Source organism: Sinocyclocheilus anshuiensis, unplaced genomic scaffold (assembly GCF_001515605.1).
Source record: "Sinocyclocheilus anshuiensis isolate Anshui unplaced genomic scaffold, SAMN03320099.WGS_v1.1 scaffold252, whole genome shotgun sequence".
In the NCBI taxonomy this organism is placed as follows: Eukaryota; Metazoa; Chordata; class Actinopteri; order Cypriniformes; family Cyprinidae; genus Sinocyclocheilus; species Sinocyclocheilus anshuiensis.
Window position 1 is genome coordinate 25,174 of NW_015554095.1, and position 16,071 is coordinate 41,244.

General features: G+C 37.0%; 1 protein-coding gene across 1 annotated transcript in view; it reads right to left on the reverse strand.

The window, feature by feature from the left end:
* LOC107669467 (voltage-dependent T-type calcium channel subunit alpha-1G) overlaps positions 1 to 16,071 on the reverse strand; it is a 147,408-nt gene that overhangs the window by 18,256 nt on the left and 113,081 nt on the right. Inside the window, exons 25-27 of the mRNA XM_016461705.1 lie at positions 4,954 to 5,105; positions 3,433 to 3,542; positions 1,274 to 1,407 (exon numbers count right to left, since the gene is read on the reverse strand). Of these exons, the coding sequence (XP_016317191.1) occupies positions 1,274 to 1,407; positions 3,433 to 3,542; positions 4,954 to 5,105 (396 nt within the window). The remainder of the gene's footprint in view (positions 1 to 1,273; positions 1,408 to 3,432; positions 3,543 to 4,953; positions 5,106 to 16,071) is intronic.

Below are 16,071 nucleotides of genomic sequence, written 5' to 3' on the forward strand. Positions count from 1 at the left end.
GGAAATGTCATGCCCCTTACCATAGCCGCCTGCGAACTTCAGTGTAAATATTGTGTCAAAATCAAATCAATTTGAGCGCGATTTAAACCCAGATGATTGTAACCACTCTAAGTTCGTCTGCCTTGGGAAAGATAGCGAGTCTCCGACATAGTGATAACACTCGTTGCCTTCTCTAGTGCAGCTCAACCAGGTCTCGTCCCATTCGTCGATATTTGTGATATCACAAATCCCGGAAAATATGCTTTGTAGTCCAAACGAGTCGTTCGTTGTAGTTTTTGAAAAGTGATTTCTGTTAAATAAAATATCTCCTTTTGAAGTTGACTTTGAACTTTGTAACTTTGCAGATCTTTTTTATGCTCAAACAGCAACATTACAGACTAACTAAAGTTCAAAAAGTGAAAAAGCATAATAGGACCCCTTTAATACACATAAACAAGGATGTAAAACTTTGCAGTAGTATTGTCGTGCTATTATAGAGTTTTATAAATATAATGGGATGTTGGTGGATTGAACAAATTGAATCAGACCGCCATCATAAAGGGCACTAGCACAAACCAAGTCCCCTTGTCTCTCTCTGTCCTACTATCATCTCGTCTCTCTTCCCTTTTCTCTCTAAGCAGGCTGGCAAAGACCAGCGCTCTGAGCAGAACTTTCCATCGAGGCCATTTGCTGAAATGTTTGAGCAGGTTTTGTGGATCTCACCCATTATCTAGCTGAACAGGTTGGGATGCTGGGCCGGCCAGCCGTGTGACACACTCCAGACGTCTCTCCACCCTTCTCATCAGACACTGGGTCCAAGTTGCTGTCAAAAACCACACACACACACACACACACACACACACACACAACCTGATGAGAACACAAGACATCTGAGCAGGTGTGTTTGCTTGGCCATCTCTGTTGAGGGAATAATCAATAAAGACTCACCCAGCAGCTCTTTCATTAGAGGAAGAATAATTGTTCCAAGTAGACAAGCACCCCAGCTTCCCACACTGTGTGTGTTGTGAGCGTATAAGCTTGTGAGTGTGTGTGTAAGAAATAAGTAGAGTGGCTGTGTGAACTGAATTTCTCATTACAGCCATCTGGACTCTTTCTAAACAGACTACGGCTTCTGCTGAGCAGTCTGTGAAACAACAGAGATCCTGAGGGTGACATACACAACCGGGTCTGATCTACTGAGGCTAACAGGCAGAGCGCTGAGGAGTGTAAACTTTTGCAGGGAAGAAAAATGGACTATGGTGGTACGGAAGATAAGAAGGCAAATAATACAAACCCCGAGCGATCCGCAGCACCCTCATGATGCGAATGATGGTGGGGTTGATGGGAAGGGAAGCGTTGACCTCGATTTCTTCCAGTGTTATGCCCATAATAGACAACAGAACAATGGCAAGATCCAACTGGTTCCACCTGCGTAAAGACACTCATTACATTAGTAATTATAGCAATTAAATATTAATTATTAATAGTAAATAAAAGAGAGTAATGCTGCCTTCAAGTCATGTCAGAATGATCGTATTTATAAGATGTGCTCACATGAATGTTATATTTACTTGGGATAAAAACAATATTTCAGTTTTAATTTTTTGTTATGATTATTATTACTTTTATGTTGATTTTACAACATATTTCAATTGTATTCATCTATACTGGATTAAATTAAATTAATTACATTAAATTATTCATTTTCATTTAAGAAAAATTGTTAATGTTACAATTTACTGTATTTCAATCATATTTATTTACTCTAAATTAAATTAAATGAAATTAAATTATTTTTTCAAGTTTTATTTAAAAAATAGTTTTACATTCAAACTATTAGTTAAAATGTAACTTTTAGTTATTGTAAAAAGTTACAATTTATTTAGTATACATTTTTATACTGTTGATGAACAATTGTCAGATTGCCAGAAAATCTTACACATTTAGCTGGTTTATGAAGCAAAATTACACCATCCATAATTCTCCACTGTTAAGTGCATCCTTTATTTGTTGTACCAGCTTTCTTTGCCACTAAAGAGAGAAATTTCATGTTTCTTTTTTTGTTGTTGTTGAAAATAGAGAATGAAATATAAAATTGCCCAATGTGCTAATTTTCAAAATCACTTCAATATCACAGTATGATTTCCTCAAACTTCAAAGGACTTAACCTTACATATCCTTAAAAATACACCAGGCAAAGTGTGCAACACAATTTCAAAAATGAAAAGCGATTTTGTGCAAACAACCCTTATTTGACCCTGGATGTTACTTCTCTTTTCCAGCAGACTTCTCAGCATGTTCATCGTCTAAATATGGCTTCAAACTTTGCGGCTAACTTTAAATAACTCCCTCTGAGGGTCAAATATAACACTGTCATGGGTGAGGTAGAGCCTAGAGCCTGTTTTAGGACACCTAAATTTACTGGGGCCTGCAGCCACGAGAGGTGTTTCATTAGATATGTGGGGGAATTTAAGTCAAATGATTAACACAAAGCATTTCTACATTTTTCCCACCAGTTTTGCTCACTAAAGGGGCTCAGTGATCAAAGCGTACTTCCATCCTCCTTCCCTGCGAACTTGGAGTATGTTGCATGAAAGAGCTGATCAAAGTAATAGAAAGCCATTTCCAATGTTGTAAATCAATAAAACTCTTAAACCTTCACCTCCTGAACAGCATGTTCTGAAATGTCTAACAGTAGTTTCAACTCATGGGAGGGCCTATGGTGAGAGATTTGTTTTAAAATCATATCAATTATGTTGTGTCAAAGTTCTCATTAGTACGCAAATAGCTGCTTTACATTTCCCTACACATGGATTATGGATCTGGGAATACACTGACATGATATGCTCTTTATTACGCTATTGAAAGAAAAAGTTGATTACATGAGAACTTCTAATGGCCTATCAACTTCAGTAAAGGGCCTAATCCCCATACTGACTGATTATTCAAAACTAATTAAAAGTGTAATGGATTATTCAGACTCTATATAGAAAATATGTGTGGCCTACACATATACTATGTATATTAAAAAGGTAGAATAAAGCATTTATCACTTCTTTGTTACTAATTTAGTAATAAATGGAATAAATACCATTTAGGATGCTTTCTCATTGTTTAAGCCCCAGGCAGTCTGAATTTGGATACTCAAGAGAGGTTTCTTTTACCAAAACCACAAGTGATTGAAATAAGGTTCTGGCTTTTCACCACAGACGCCAGTGCATTCAGCCCTCGATGTGCTTCTGACAGTCTGAGGCAAACCAAGGAATCTCAAAGCTGTGATATAATTTCAAAGGATGTGGCTTCAGGAATACTAACAAACCCTATTGCGTTTACACACAAAAAAATTATGCTGATAGGGATATTGGACCTCCATGGAAACGGATTTACTGTAAATTTGATTTGGTTTGGATCAACTACCTCAAATGTAACTTTTGAGAGGGTCAAATATACTACCTATCCTTGAAGAAGCGGCGAAATCCAAAGGCAACAAGCTTGAAGACGGACTCTAGGACAAATATGATTGTAAAAATGTAGTTACAGATCTTCAGAGCCTCATCCAGGACCTGTTAAAACACAGAAGATAATGTAATAGTGAAAGTGCAGAACAAGAATGCATCCTCTCTTTCAGAAAATAAATTAATACACAAACTATAAGCCAAATGATGGCTGAATGAGTCATTCCATTATCAATAAGCAGAAAAGATGATGAGTTATCAAAGGTGGTCAGATTATCCCAAAAGAAACAACAATCATTAGCTGGCATCTTCAGGGTCTGATAGTCATTGGACATTTCCAGGAGTCTGGCCTCTCCCTGTCCACCACACAGTAATTAAGGCCAGGCTAAGTGTGACGATGCACCAGAAAATCAATTGATTCTGTTCACGGAATGAGTGTGTAAGCGGTCAAAGCCTAGCAATCCCCTTTGCTCCACTTCCTCCAAGATTCTGCGGGCCACTGGGGCTCTAATTAAAACAGACTGCTATTTATAGCCACAGGTGAGGTCGCAGACCTCCATTAATGATGGGTGAAAACCCTGGGATGCATCACTACAGAGTTGTCTAATAGGAATAGTAAACACCAGTTTTGATACCTGTTTTGATACACTGGAGAGATACCTACCAACCAACCAACTAAATAAATATAAAACATTAAAATGATACATTATATTATAAAACATTTTAAAGTCCAATGTTAATAATGTCTAGTTTTATAAATTAAATAATAATAATAATAACTTTAAAACTTTCTTTGTGCTCTCTAAAAATAAATACATAAATTATTCTAATACAATAAAAAATGCACCAAATAAATACAAATGAATAAATCATTTAAAAATGTTTTCTATTTTTCTAACTTCCTACCTTTTGAAAGAACCACAAAACAGTCAATTTTAATTTATAGTGGTCTTTTACCAGCAAAACTGACCTTTGTCATAAAGGAATGAATAAAGCACTTCAGAAGAACACACTACACCACCCAAATGATTAACAGAAATTCAATCTAAACTCCCAGAGCATATCTGCTAACTCGTGTTATTGTTTTAGTCGTCTATTGAATATTCATGAAGAGTCTCTGTAGTGTTATGCGGAAGGAAAAGACAGATGAGGGAATATGCATAAATTTCAGTGCATATACACTACAGTGTGGTTTATTTTGGTGAGGCATTACCCTCATAAGGCTTCTTTAGACACAAGCAATGGTACAAAATGTCCTGGAGCAGCACAATGAAAGTGCAAATGAGTATAATAATATAAAGATTACGATTATATACTTACTGCTATGATATAATCAAAATGCGGTATAGCAAAAAGAGTACATAAACATCAGCTGCCTAATCAGCAAATATTATGCAGAGCCATAATATGAGATAGCAGTGAACATTGTTTGCAGTTACATAACAGGCGAGTTAATTTCCTTAATGGAATATCAACAAGCGCATGCACTCTCACTACTGGCACCACTGGCAAGAGGTACCTTAGGTTGTTGGTAGTGCTCCATGGACATGGTGATAACATTGAGCCCGATGACAATTGTGATGAACAGGTCCAGATAGTGGCTGGTGCATATCTTGTGGATGAGAAGCCGTGTAGGTGAGTAATCGGAGTAATAGGGTTTACTCTGGGCTTCTGAAGAACCATGGGAACAGGGAGGAATCATGAAATAACAGTACTGAAACAAACATTGTTTTGTACACACTCATGCCCGCACTGAGAAAAGAGGAGGGAAAGAACCAGTGGGAAAGAGAAGAAAAGAGGTACAGTAGATCATACTACATGTGTATAAGTTCATCCAGAAATGAAAATTGACTTACTCATCCTCATGTTGTTTCAAACCTGTTTGACATTATTTCTTCTGTGGAACACAAAAGAAGAGATTCGAAAGGCTGTGCTGGCCGCTTTTTTCCATGAATTACAAATTTAAAATTACAAAGTTTTTAGTTTCTAAAAATGGTGCAAATGCATCATAAATGTGTCCATATGACTTGTGTCACATTTAAAGTTTTTGAAGCCTTATGATTGCTCTGTGTGAGGAATAAAGCGAATCAGTGTTAATCACTGCAACTGAATCGAGTCAGTGAGTTACACTTGAGAGCCTGATCAGTTAAATTTGCAAAACAATTATTCGTTTTATGAACTGGACCATTCATAGTCTTCAACTTTTCAGGGAGTAATAACAAATTCAGCCCTATTAACAATAAGCCAATGTTATTCACTGTGACTGTATCATCAAGTCAGTGAGTTGAACTTGAAAACTGGATCAGTCCAATTTGTGAAAGACTCATTTAAATTAGTTTTATGATCCGGATCATTCATTGATTTGACCCAAAATAATGATTCAAAAGAATGACTTATTTACAAATCTAAACCTTTCAGTGAGTAACAACATACTTGCATCCTGTTTCTCACACAAAGCTATTGTATGATTTTGTACTTGTACTTGAAATATAGTGCTAAAGTTGTATGGAACACTTTTATGATACTTTGGTAATGGTGCTTTTGCTAAGCTTAAAAAGCAAAACAGCCTTCAAAATGTCTGTTTGAATAGCGCAGAAAAAAAGTCATATTGGCTTTGAGCTAAATGAGGCTGAGTAAGTGACAATTTTCATTTTCGTGTAAACTTTTCCTTTAACCGTGATTATGTTTCTGTGGTCTGTCCCAAATATCAGATCAAAGGCAGAGGAGCCCAGAATGAGGGGCCAGGATGCCTCAGATCTGCTCACTCACAGACACCTCAACAAAACAAATTGACCTACTGTCATGGGTTTTCTAATGAGATTCCCTGAGACAAAATAAACTCCATTCCGTTTGGACGGACTTGTGCATATGCTAGTTTTGCTGATCCATTTCTATTCTTTGTGATTTCTCTCTGTTGTTTGCTGAGGATGGAGAGGACAGGAGGGATGGCAGAGCAGCGGGGGGCCGGGGGGCTTATCATCTCAACACACAGGCAGGGCTGTGAGCGGCAGCTGTGTTCCCTGTGGTCCTGTCAGCCCATTAGGCAGGCTTTTTTCTGGCACCAGCCACTGGACCAAAGCAACAGGTGCTGCATTCAACCTTTTATTTTTTATATATAACGCTGCCACATCAGCAGTATTTGTTTAATCACATGGCTGCTCCCCACTGGATAGTGAATTTGAGTATGACTCATCTAGAACATGTCCAAATTATTTGCTTGTTAAAAGTGATGCGAGTAATGTTTTGGATGTTCATCTCAGTTTAACATGTAGAGATTCTATACGTAAGCCATTGTCCATGTTTGCATGTTCTACACAGACTTTGTGTCTTTGTATTAGTGATGAGGACCAGTCACCAGTGTTATTTTAATTTTATTTATATACTTATAGTATTTATTAGAATTGTGAATTTTTTTTTCATTTTAATTTTAGCTTTAACAATTTTATGTGCTTCTGTCAATTTTATAATTTTTTAATATTTATATTCATTTTAGTTTTAGTAATTGTAGGACTTGAAAATAAACTTGTGTATTTCAGATAGTTGCCAAAGCAGTATTTCAAATTTGAATTTAGGTTTCATTTAATATTCATATATTTTAGCTTTACTTCAAATAACAAAAAAATATATATATTTTGTAATAGTTTTAGTTAAAAATAACAGCACTGGGAGAGAGTCTTTCTGCAGATTACAGCAAGTGACCATCTTTATGAGTGAGACTTTGATTCATTCATTCTACTCAAGAGTGCTGATTCATTGAAGTATGTTAAAGCAAAATACTAGAATAATACCCTAGTACTTCCAAATAAAAATATGACAAAAATAGTTGGAGTAGTACGCTAATATACCATTTCAAATTCACCAGATGTTTTTATGAGTGAGTCATTGAATTACTGACTTGACCGATTTGTTTGAAAACACTGGACAAAATGCCACTAGTTTTGCTTGGAGACACACAGCGGTTCTGCTTTGACTTTGTTTGGAACTCTTTTTGTTAGGAAAATGAAAAAAAAAAAAATCAAACAGACAAAGTAGCTGGAAATATTGTCTTGAATGTAAGTTACTTGATATTCACTTCTTGTTTATTTAATGTATAAAAACAATATCATGTTCGTATGATATATTTTCTACATGTCATATTTCTTAAACATGCATATGACGTATATGGGGTCACTCTAGTGTGAGTTCTCAGGATCAGATGCCAGCAGAACCGGTTCTGGGGTTAATTACCAAAGGAATCTTCTAGCCCATCTGGCTTTAATTCCGCTAATAGAAGCCATGAACATTACCTTTGCTTCATAATGTACAATTTATGAATCCTAAACGTCCAGACTTGGCTAATCTTTGCCATTTTGGTTGCTATTTATTTATTTACCTTATTTATTGTTATTTTTTATGACTCCTAGGAACTAACAAAATCTGAGATGAGGTCAATGTTCTGCTCTTTAACCCTTGTGTTATAAATTAATTTATTTGGGCTGCAGACAAGAGTATCCAGGGGGCAGCAACCAAAACCGTTCACTGGGACTGAAAGTTGCTGTGTTGACTGCCCCAGTTTCAGAGGTGCTCAATTACGGGGGACAGTTGGGATGGGAACAGGTGTATGTTCACAGCCTGGTTTTACAGTAGACAGGTCAGCTCCTATAGGACATCCCCACTCATCTGCTTCCCTCCTACCCTCTGTAGTGAGACGCTCTCCCTTTATGCACTTTCATTCAAAAAAGCTCGTAACGCTGGAGGGACAAAACTCAATTTTGATTGGCTCACATTGCTGATTCCAATCATACTAAGCACAATAATAATACTAATAAATCAGTGACAGAGGGAAAGCGGTCTCCATAACCGGATGTTTATATCTAATGAGTACTGCACTGAGTTTAATGAAAGAGCTTCATATCAGATGGCCTTTTGCGCCCCAAATAAAAAATATAAAAAAAATTTGGGAGAAAGTGAAGGTTTTGGCATCCTATTTACGGAAAATGGATTGAACTTTTGTTTCCTATTGGCAGCGGTGCCTCTCTGATGTCATGCCATTGCAATCTCTAGTCCAGCTAACGTCCACATCAGCCAAATCAGCTTAAACAGAATTTAAAGTGAGGGAAAATGGATCAAAACTATTTTTAACCAATGCGAGAAGAATGAAATAGCGGTGGAGAATGTGGGTCTTGGACCTCTCCATCTCTGTCTCTATTTTTGTGGCACAAGCTAATGATACCATGACTATGATTTAATGAGACATCCTTTGCTTAGATGGCAATTTTAGCCCGTTCCAATTCCATCTATGAATACATTTGAGAACAACGGCCAGATTATTGGGTGAAGCAATTGAAGGTTTTGGGCTGAATGATACCACATTTGAATATAGCCACAAAACGCCGGTCGCCCACCAGTCTTGGACACGCTAACTGTAAAACTCAATGCAATACCCATCAGCCCCAAAAAGGAGGGTATGACAACAAATCTCTTGGCCTTTTCGTCCCACTGAGACTTCATGCTGGTCTTGATGCTTTCAACTTGATTCTGGCATTTCCGCAGCTCACGTGCACTTGGAGGAAAAAAGCTCTTAAAAGAAACTTTAAAATTAGGAACTCTGGACCCCATCAAATTCAAAAATCAAAAAGTATACTATGAATAGATCCATCACAAAAAAAAATGTAAGATGCTGAAATATATAAATATAAGATAAACATGAAACCCCATTTACAGCATTTATCGTTGGGTAAATATCTAACTCAACTAACCATCTTTTAGGAGGTCCAAAGTCCTTTCAGGAAACATTTTAACAGTGCATAAGAGAGAAGAGAAAAGATGTGGAAGGTGTCGATCCAAGAAATTAACCATATAGCAGCTAGTACCTCAGAAGCTAAGTCAGTTGGGAAATACAGACAAACTCTGATCCATTATCTACATAATTTGTACTACAAACACCATGAAATATAGCAAAATGGTTCATGATTTTGAGGGCCTGAAGGTGGACATTAGTGATGTTCTGAAGGCTGACGTAGCCTTATAAAGCGATACTTGCAACTACACCACTGAGCAATGTGTTCGGGAAAGATCTGTCCATTATTCAGACTTCATGAGTCAAGTGGGATGAAAGTCATGAGCACTGGGGAATTGTGGGCAGTGGGAGGACTAGACTGTTATTTAAAGGCAGAGCCAGAGAAAAATTCTAAAGCCTGCATGGCAAAATGTCAGACAAAAATAGAAAGGGGAAAAAGCAGAGATGATAAAAACAGCCATCTGAAAGAGAAGGCAGCAAATTGCAGCTTCATTTGTTTTACGCTCAACGGTTTTTAATTGAGGCTGGTTTTACCCCCCTGAAGTGCATGGTCAATGAGTTGCTCCTAAAGTAATGAGTTGATGTCTGCTGGACATACTGCTGATGCACCCCAATGCAAAAATTAGTTTGGCAGAGACCCTGCACTTGTTCACTTTTTATTTGGCACAATATGTCAGCACACACCGAGTCAAAAACAACAGGAAATGACAGACTAAATGCCTGCTTAAAACAGGCAAAAGAGTGAAAAATAACAAGGAAGAGGAGAAATTGAAGGCAAACAACAATTATTATAAGAGAAAGAAATCTTCAATAATGGGAGGTCATGATAAAGAAAACACACATACACTAACACTGACAAACATATACTGTAGGATAGATAGAGTGAGAAACACACAGACACATAATATATCATGCTGGCAGACGTGGCAGACAAACCACACTTTCTTTCTGAGTCTGACTTGAGCAAGATGGGCCGTTTGAGATGGAGGCTGAATGGCAGAGGCTGGTGGATGGGCAACGGGGATGATGTGCAGAGAGCCGCAAGAGTGATGTCGTTCTATATTACTCAACATGAGAGATTAGCTAGAGTGCCTGACATATCTGACAATTCTAAAACAATGAATGTGTCACATCCGAGGTCATATGTCTGGTACGCGACAGTAAGTCAACCCTTGTTTATAACAGCAAAAGAAAAAATAATCCAATCCTTTTTCATCGTAGAACCTCCAAATGCAAACACTGTTAGTCCAGAGAGAGAGAGAGTAACTACATTAAAAGAAAAAAAATCGTTCTTTTATCACTCTCAGCTTGTGCTTTTAGAGCAATTATTGAACTTGTTGCAACACTTTATGTTACTGTCTATACTTAGGATGAATGTTTATGATGTTGCCATCGGGAAGAAACTAACAAGTGACACAAAGCAGTGTAGCTTTTCTACTAACATGCAACATTTTGTAACAAACACTGTTTTTATGTCACATTGTATTGCACACTACACTTTACAGCCCAGCACAATACTCAAATGCACTTTTCTATAATGTTTATCTCTTGCATGTAGCACTGCAAAGTCTGATTAATTTAAGTGTATGGATTTGTACTGTAAAGGAAATGGATTAAAAATAAAGCTGTTAATATAAATGTTCATTTAATGTTTAATACTGTATTTCCATAAAAAGCGATACTGGAATTATATTTATTATGAAAACTGCTACACAAATAATTTGAATTAAGCATCTTTACATGTAAAAAAAATATATATAAATAAGTAAATATAATAGAAACAATATTTTATTTAACATGACTTGTTCTCACAATATTTTTTCTCACACCATATAAAGGGTCTTTGTATGTGAAAAAAAAATAAAGGCAGTATACGGTTAGAAAAAAATATAATGGCAAGCTACAGTTTTGAAGTAGCTTCCCCAACACAACTCTACGCGTTCTATAAAATCATCTGCTAAATGCATAAATCTGGCAATGTTTTTAAGGGATAGTTCACCCAAAAATTTAAATTCTGTCATTAATTACTTACCCTCATGTCGTTTCAAACCCACAAGACCTCCGTTCATCTTTGGAACACAAATTAAGATATTTTTGATGAATTCTGAGAGCTCTCTGACCCTCCCATAATGTAATTACCACGATCAAGGTCCAGAAACATAGTAAGGACATCGTTAAAATAATCCATGTGACATCAGGGGTTCAACCGTAATTTTACGAAGCTACGAGATTATTTTTTGTGCACAAAGAAAATCAAAACAACGACTTTATTCAACAAATTGTCTCCTCCACGTCACCCTGGCACCATTTTGGAGAGTATCTGTCAGTCTTCAGCGGGTGTGCCCATGATGGCCACCAGATGACACTGTTTTCTGTGAGCACATGGCTTGTGTTGTGTTTGTTTGGTGCCATGTGCTCTCTCCTGTCTATTGTCTTGCCCCGCCCATCTTGTTACCTCATTATTGTTTAAGTTGCTCCACCTGTGTCTCCCTCGCTAGCCTCCTCATTTGGTTTCCTATTTATTCTCCTGGTGTCGGTAATCCTGTGCTGATCCGTCCTTTTTCGTTGTGTGTGTGTTATGTCTGCATGTAGTGCAGTTCCTAGCCTGTCTGTTTTTCCCCTTAGGGGTTTTTGTTGAATTTTATTATTAAAAGAAAGAACCATTCATCCTGCACTTGAGTCCTTGCTTCATCTCTCCACACGCACCGTGACCGTATCCACTGAACGTAAACTATGTATGCTGTTCTGTCAGCCGCACCACATGGCTACATTTTCTACGTTGTTTACGCTTTGATCTGAACGAAAATAACGTATCAGCGTGGCGCAGCTGACCCAGCACAGCATACGTTGTTTACGTTTGTGATACTCTCCAAAATGGCACCAGGGTGACGCGGAGGAGACGAATTGTTGAATAGTATTTTTTTTATTTTTTTTTCTTTGCGCACAATCTTAATACAAAAAGTATTCTCGTAGCTTCGTAAAATTACGGTTGAACCCCTGATGTCACATGGATTATTTTACTGATGTCCTTGCTATGTTTCTGGACCTTGATCATGGTAATTACATTGCTTTCTATGGGAGGGTCAGAGAGCTCTCAGAATTCATCAAAAATTTCTTAATTTGTCTTAAGGCCTTACGGGTTTGGAACGACATGAGGGTGAGTAATTAATGACAGAATTTTCATTTTTGGGTGAACTATCCTCCCTTTAAGGTGCACTCACATTAGCAAAAATTCAGCAAAATTTCGGACACAATAGTCATGTATGAAGCACACCTCACACAGAAGTCACTTTTAAACCAAGCAGCTTTCTGTTGGTCAAAGCAGTGAATTTGTGTGCCAACTTGAACCGCTGCGAAATCTGTGTGGGGAAATCTTTCGTCCAATTGACCCTTTGCAAAAAGCCGCCCTCCTTAGTTACTGTTGCTATGTTCGACAAACAATGCTGCTCTTACACTACACATCCTGTTCTCACATAGTAAAAAAAACATTGCGGAGCAAAGAGGAAACTGACAACGTGCTGATAGACAAGACAGAGCAGGTTACTTCTGGTATGAAACAAGGTCTCAGCTTTCAAATTTTGTAATTTTTTTAAGAAATTCAAACAAATATCGTTTTGTGGCTCTTTAATGTGTCGTGACAGATCACTGTAGCGCCTCAGTTCAAGCGGCATGTGAATTGATAGTCTTTTCATATTTACTTAAGCTTTACTTAAGTTTATTTAAGCACAAAATAAACATGAATGAACATCAGATTGTATTGTATTTCAACCACGGAAAGATGTCAATACACATAATTTTTCAAGTTTAAGTCCACCAAAGTTAATCTACTCTCCTGTCTGATTTTTTGTCGGGCAAGATGGCGGCTTCGGTGTTATGATTGGTCAGATCGCCTGTCAATCAAGCTCTTTGTGAACAGTCAATTGCATGGATTCCTATGAAAATTACTGGTTTTCACCCACAAAAATTTGCAGAACAATGGTAAATGTGTCTGCAACTTTACTGATTCTGCTAAAACTAACATAATCTACAAGACCAATCACATAAATATCATATAATCACCCCATCGATATATACATTTTTCAAACACAGATCACTTGTACTGCTCAAGTGCTGCTACTTCAGCAGAATATCTTTACCTCTTCCCCTGTTATTTTCTTTCTATAGCTCACATGGCTTGCTTAACCACCCAGACAGCGTTACATCCCTCTCTCGGCTGGTATTTGTCAAGCCTCCACTCCCACAACATGACAAACAAGCCAGCCGTATCAGTACACAACTCTAAGAGGTTACAAAAATATCATGTAGCACCAAGAGGCTACAACAACTCTCAAGTCTCAAGAAGAGACTTTTAACTCCGTTTTCTATCTATTCAGTTAATAAACCTACTCCCTACTGAATGAACCATGAAGACCCATAAAGAAATTAGGTGCACTTCTTGCCAAAAGGCATGAGTCTGCTGAAATGTAGGACACTGTGTGCATTTTAAATCAGAATCAAACTCTAAGTTGGATGTTTCTTGTACCCTTACATGAGGTAGCAGAATATTTCAGTTAATTAGTTTTTATTTATATACAGTACATTTTAGGATGGAAACATGGGCTTTATAAAAACCCACCCATGCATTTCCTAATCACAAACTGCATAAAGCATGTGTTATATCCAACTGTGACTCTATTAGAAAGTCAAGAGAGCTTATACACTAACTATCTAGAGGTAAAGGATCACATCTTGACATATATCGGAGCAAAAGTAACTCTTTCAGCTGAAAACTTTATGCCATCTGTTCAATTTGGGGGGCTGTTGCTTGCCCAAGTTACATAAAGAAGACTTTGAGTCATTTTCACTTGCAGTAGGAAGAAAGGAAATGGTGTTTGGAGCTGCCAGGTTACATAAGCGACCGTGCTGCCTTCTGCTGCCAAGAGTGGAGGTTACACGACACTTAGTAATTTCATTTTCTCCCTCTGTCACTCGCCGTCTCATCGCTCCCCCAGTAACAGTCGAGAGACTATATACTTGCCTGCTAGAGATTAAAAGAAAAATTGGTGGGTTATCTCCAGTTCTACATGAAATGAAATGAAATAAATGCTGATATTATATTCTTCGTTAAGGCGTATTTGCTATCAGGGGCAAGTTTTTCAAGGTAACTGTAGATTCTGTGCATGGAACCCAATGAATATGCCTGCAGAACCACAGAATTAGAACATCCATCATTTATGAGGTTCTACACATCCCAGTTCATAAATTACATGTTTTAACTAATCTGATTGCGCTTTAAACTATGAATAAGAACGTAGTAATTTCTGCTTTGTTTATTACATTTTTCGTGTTTAAATACATATAGCAGATTTCCCAACAAAATCAGGACAGAAAAGGTCAAATGGAAAAATGTCAGAAAAATGGAAAAAAAAAAAAAAAATCCCCCGACCATATAAAAAGGAGTTTTGTAAACCAACAATACTGTCATATGGTATGCAACTTTTGACATTTACAGTAAATTTATTCAGTTTGTTTTGAGTTAAGCAGCAAAAATAAACAAAATAAATAATACAAATATTTAAAAAAGATTATTTCTTATTTCAAGTAATTTTTATACTTGAAATCCTATGGCGAAATCCTAAGTTTTTCCTTGCCACTCTTGCCTTTGGCTTGCTCAATGGGGGGTTGTCTAGCACTGCTTTTTTCCCCCTTTATCTTATTTATTTTTCTATTTTCTGTAAAGCTTCTTTGGAAAAATATGCATTGTACAAAGCACTATGCAAATAAACTGAATTAAATATTTAAAAGTAAAGAGTAAGAAGAATCCATACTTCAGCATTTAGTAATTTTTCCAATCACACAGGAAAAGGTAATTTACCTTTAAATTATTAATTATTAAATAATTTTTATAAAATTATTAATATTATATAATTATTATTCATTTTCATGTAAAATATTTATTATTAAAACGGGGTACTCTCATGAATGTGTATCTAAGTCTGACACAGAAGAATAAAAATTGTTGAATAAAGTCATTATTTTGTTTTCTTTGCACACTAAAAAGTATTCTTGTAGCATCATAACATTACAGTTGAACCACTGATGTCACATGGGCTATTTTAACGATGTCCTTGCTACCTTTCTGGGCCTTGAACGTGTCAGTTGCGTTGCTGTCTATGCAGCAACTCTTGTATTGCATTAAAAATATCTTAATTTGTGTTCTGAAGATGAACAAAGGTCTTACAGGTTTGGAACGACATGAGGGTGAATGATTAAAGACAGAATATTCATTTTTGGGTAAACTATCCCTTTAAAATAAATATGAAAAGTCAAGTAATTTCTTACAATTAAGAATAAGTCAAGATATTAACAAATACATACTGACAGCTTTTTTTGAGAGAAAAATGAACTGAATTCAAAAATCCAATGTTTCGAAAGTCAAAAAGTCAACATCTTTTTAGAAGGACCCATCTGTAGCTTCTGTTTATGCTTATCAATGAGGCACCGTCCTGATTTTGAATGGATGATTGAAAATGCAAACATCCCTCGATTGTAGCAGGATAAGAATTATTACTACGCTGCAGCCTAAAAGGACATATACTTGTAAATCAGATATGCTACATAATCAAGGACACCTCCAAACGATATGCCTTGTTAATACAGTGTGTCCGGGCAAACTGCTGGCAGGACACATTTCTGATGAGGCACCTCAGAGAAGGGCTAATAAATGGTGACTGGGGGAGGACACAGGTAGAGGAGAGGCAGATGGTTTCAGCCCTACTGCAGCGTGATATGATTAACCAGCCCTTTGATCCCACACGCGAGCATACAGCAGCGACAGCAGTCCAACAGGAGGGGAACAGAAGCTAATCGAGAGAGACA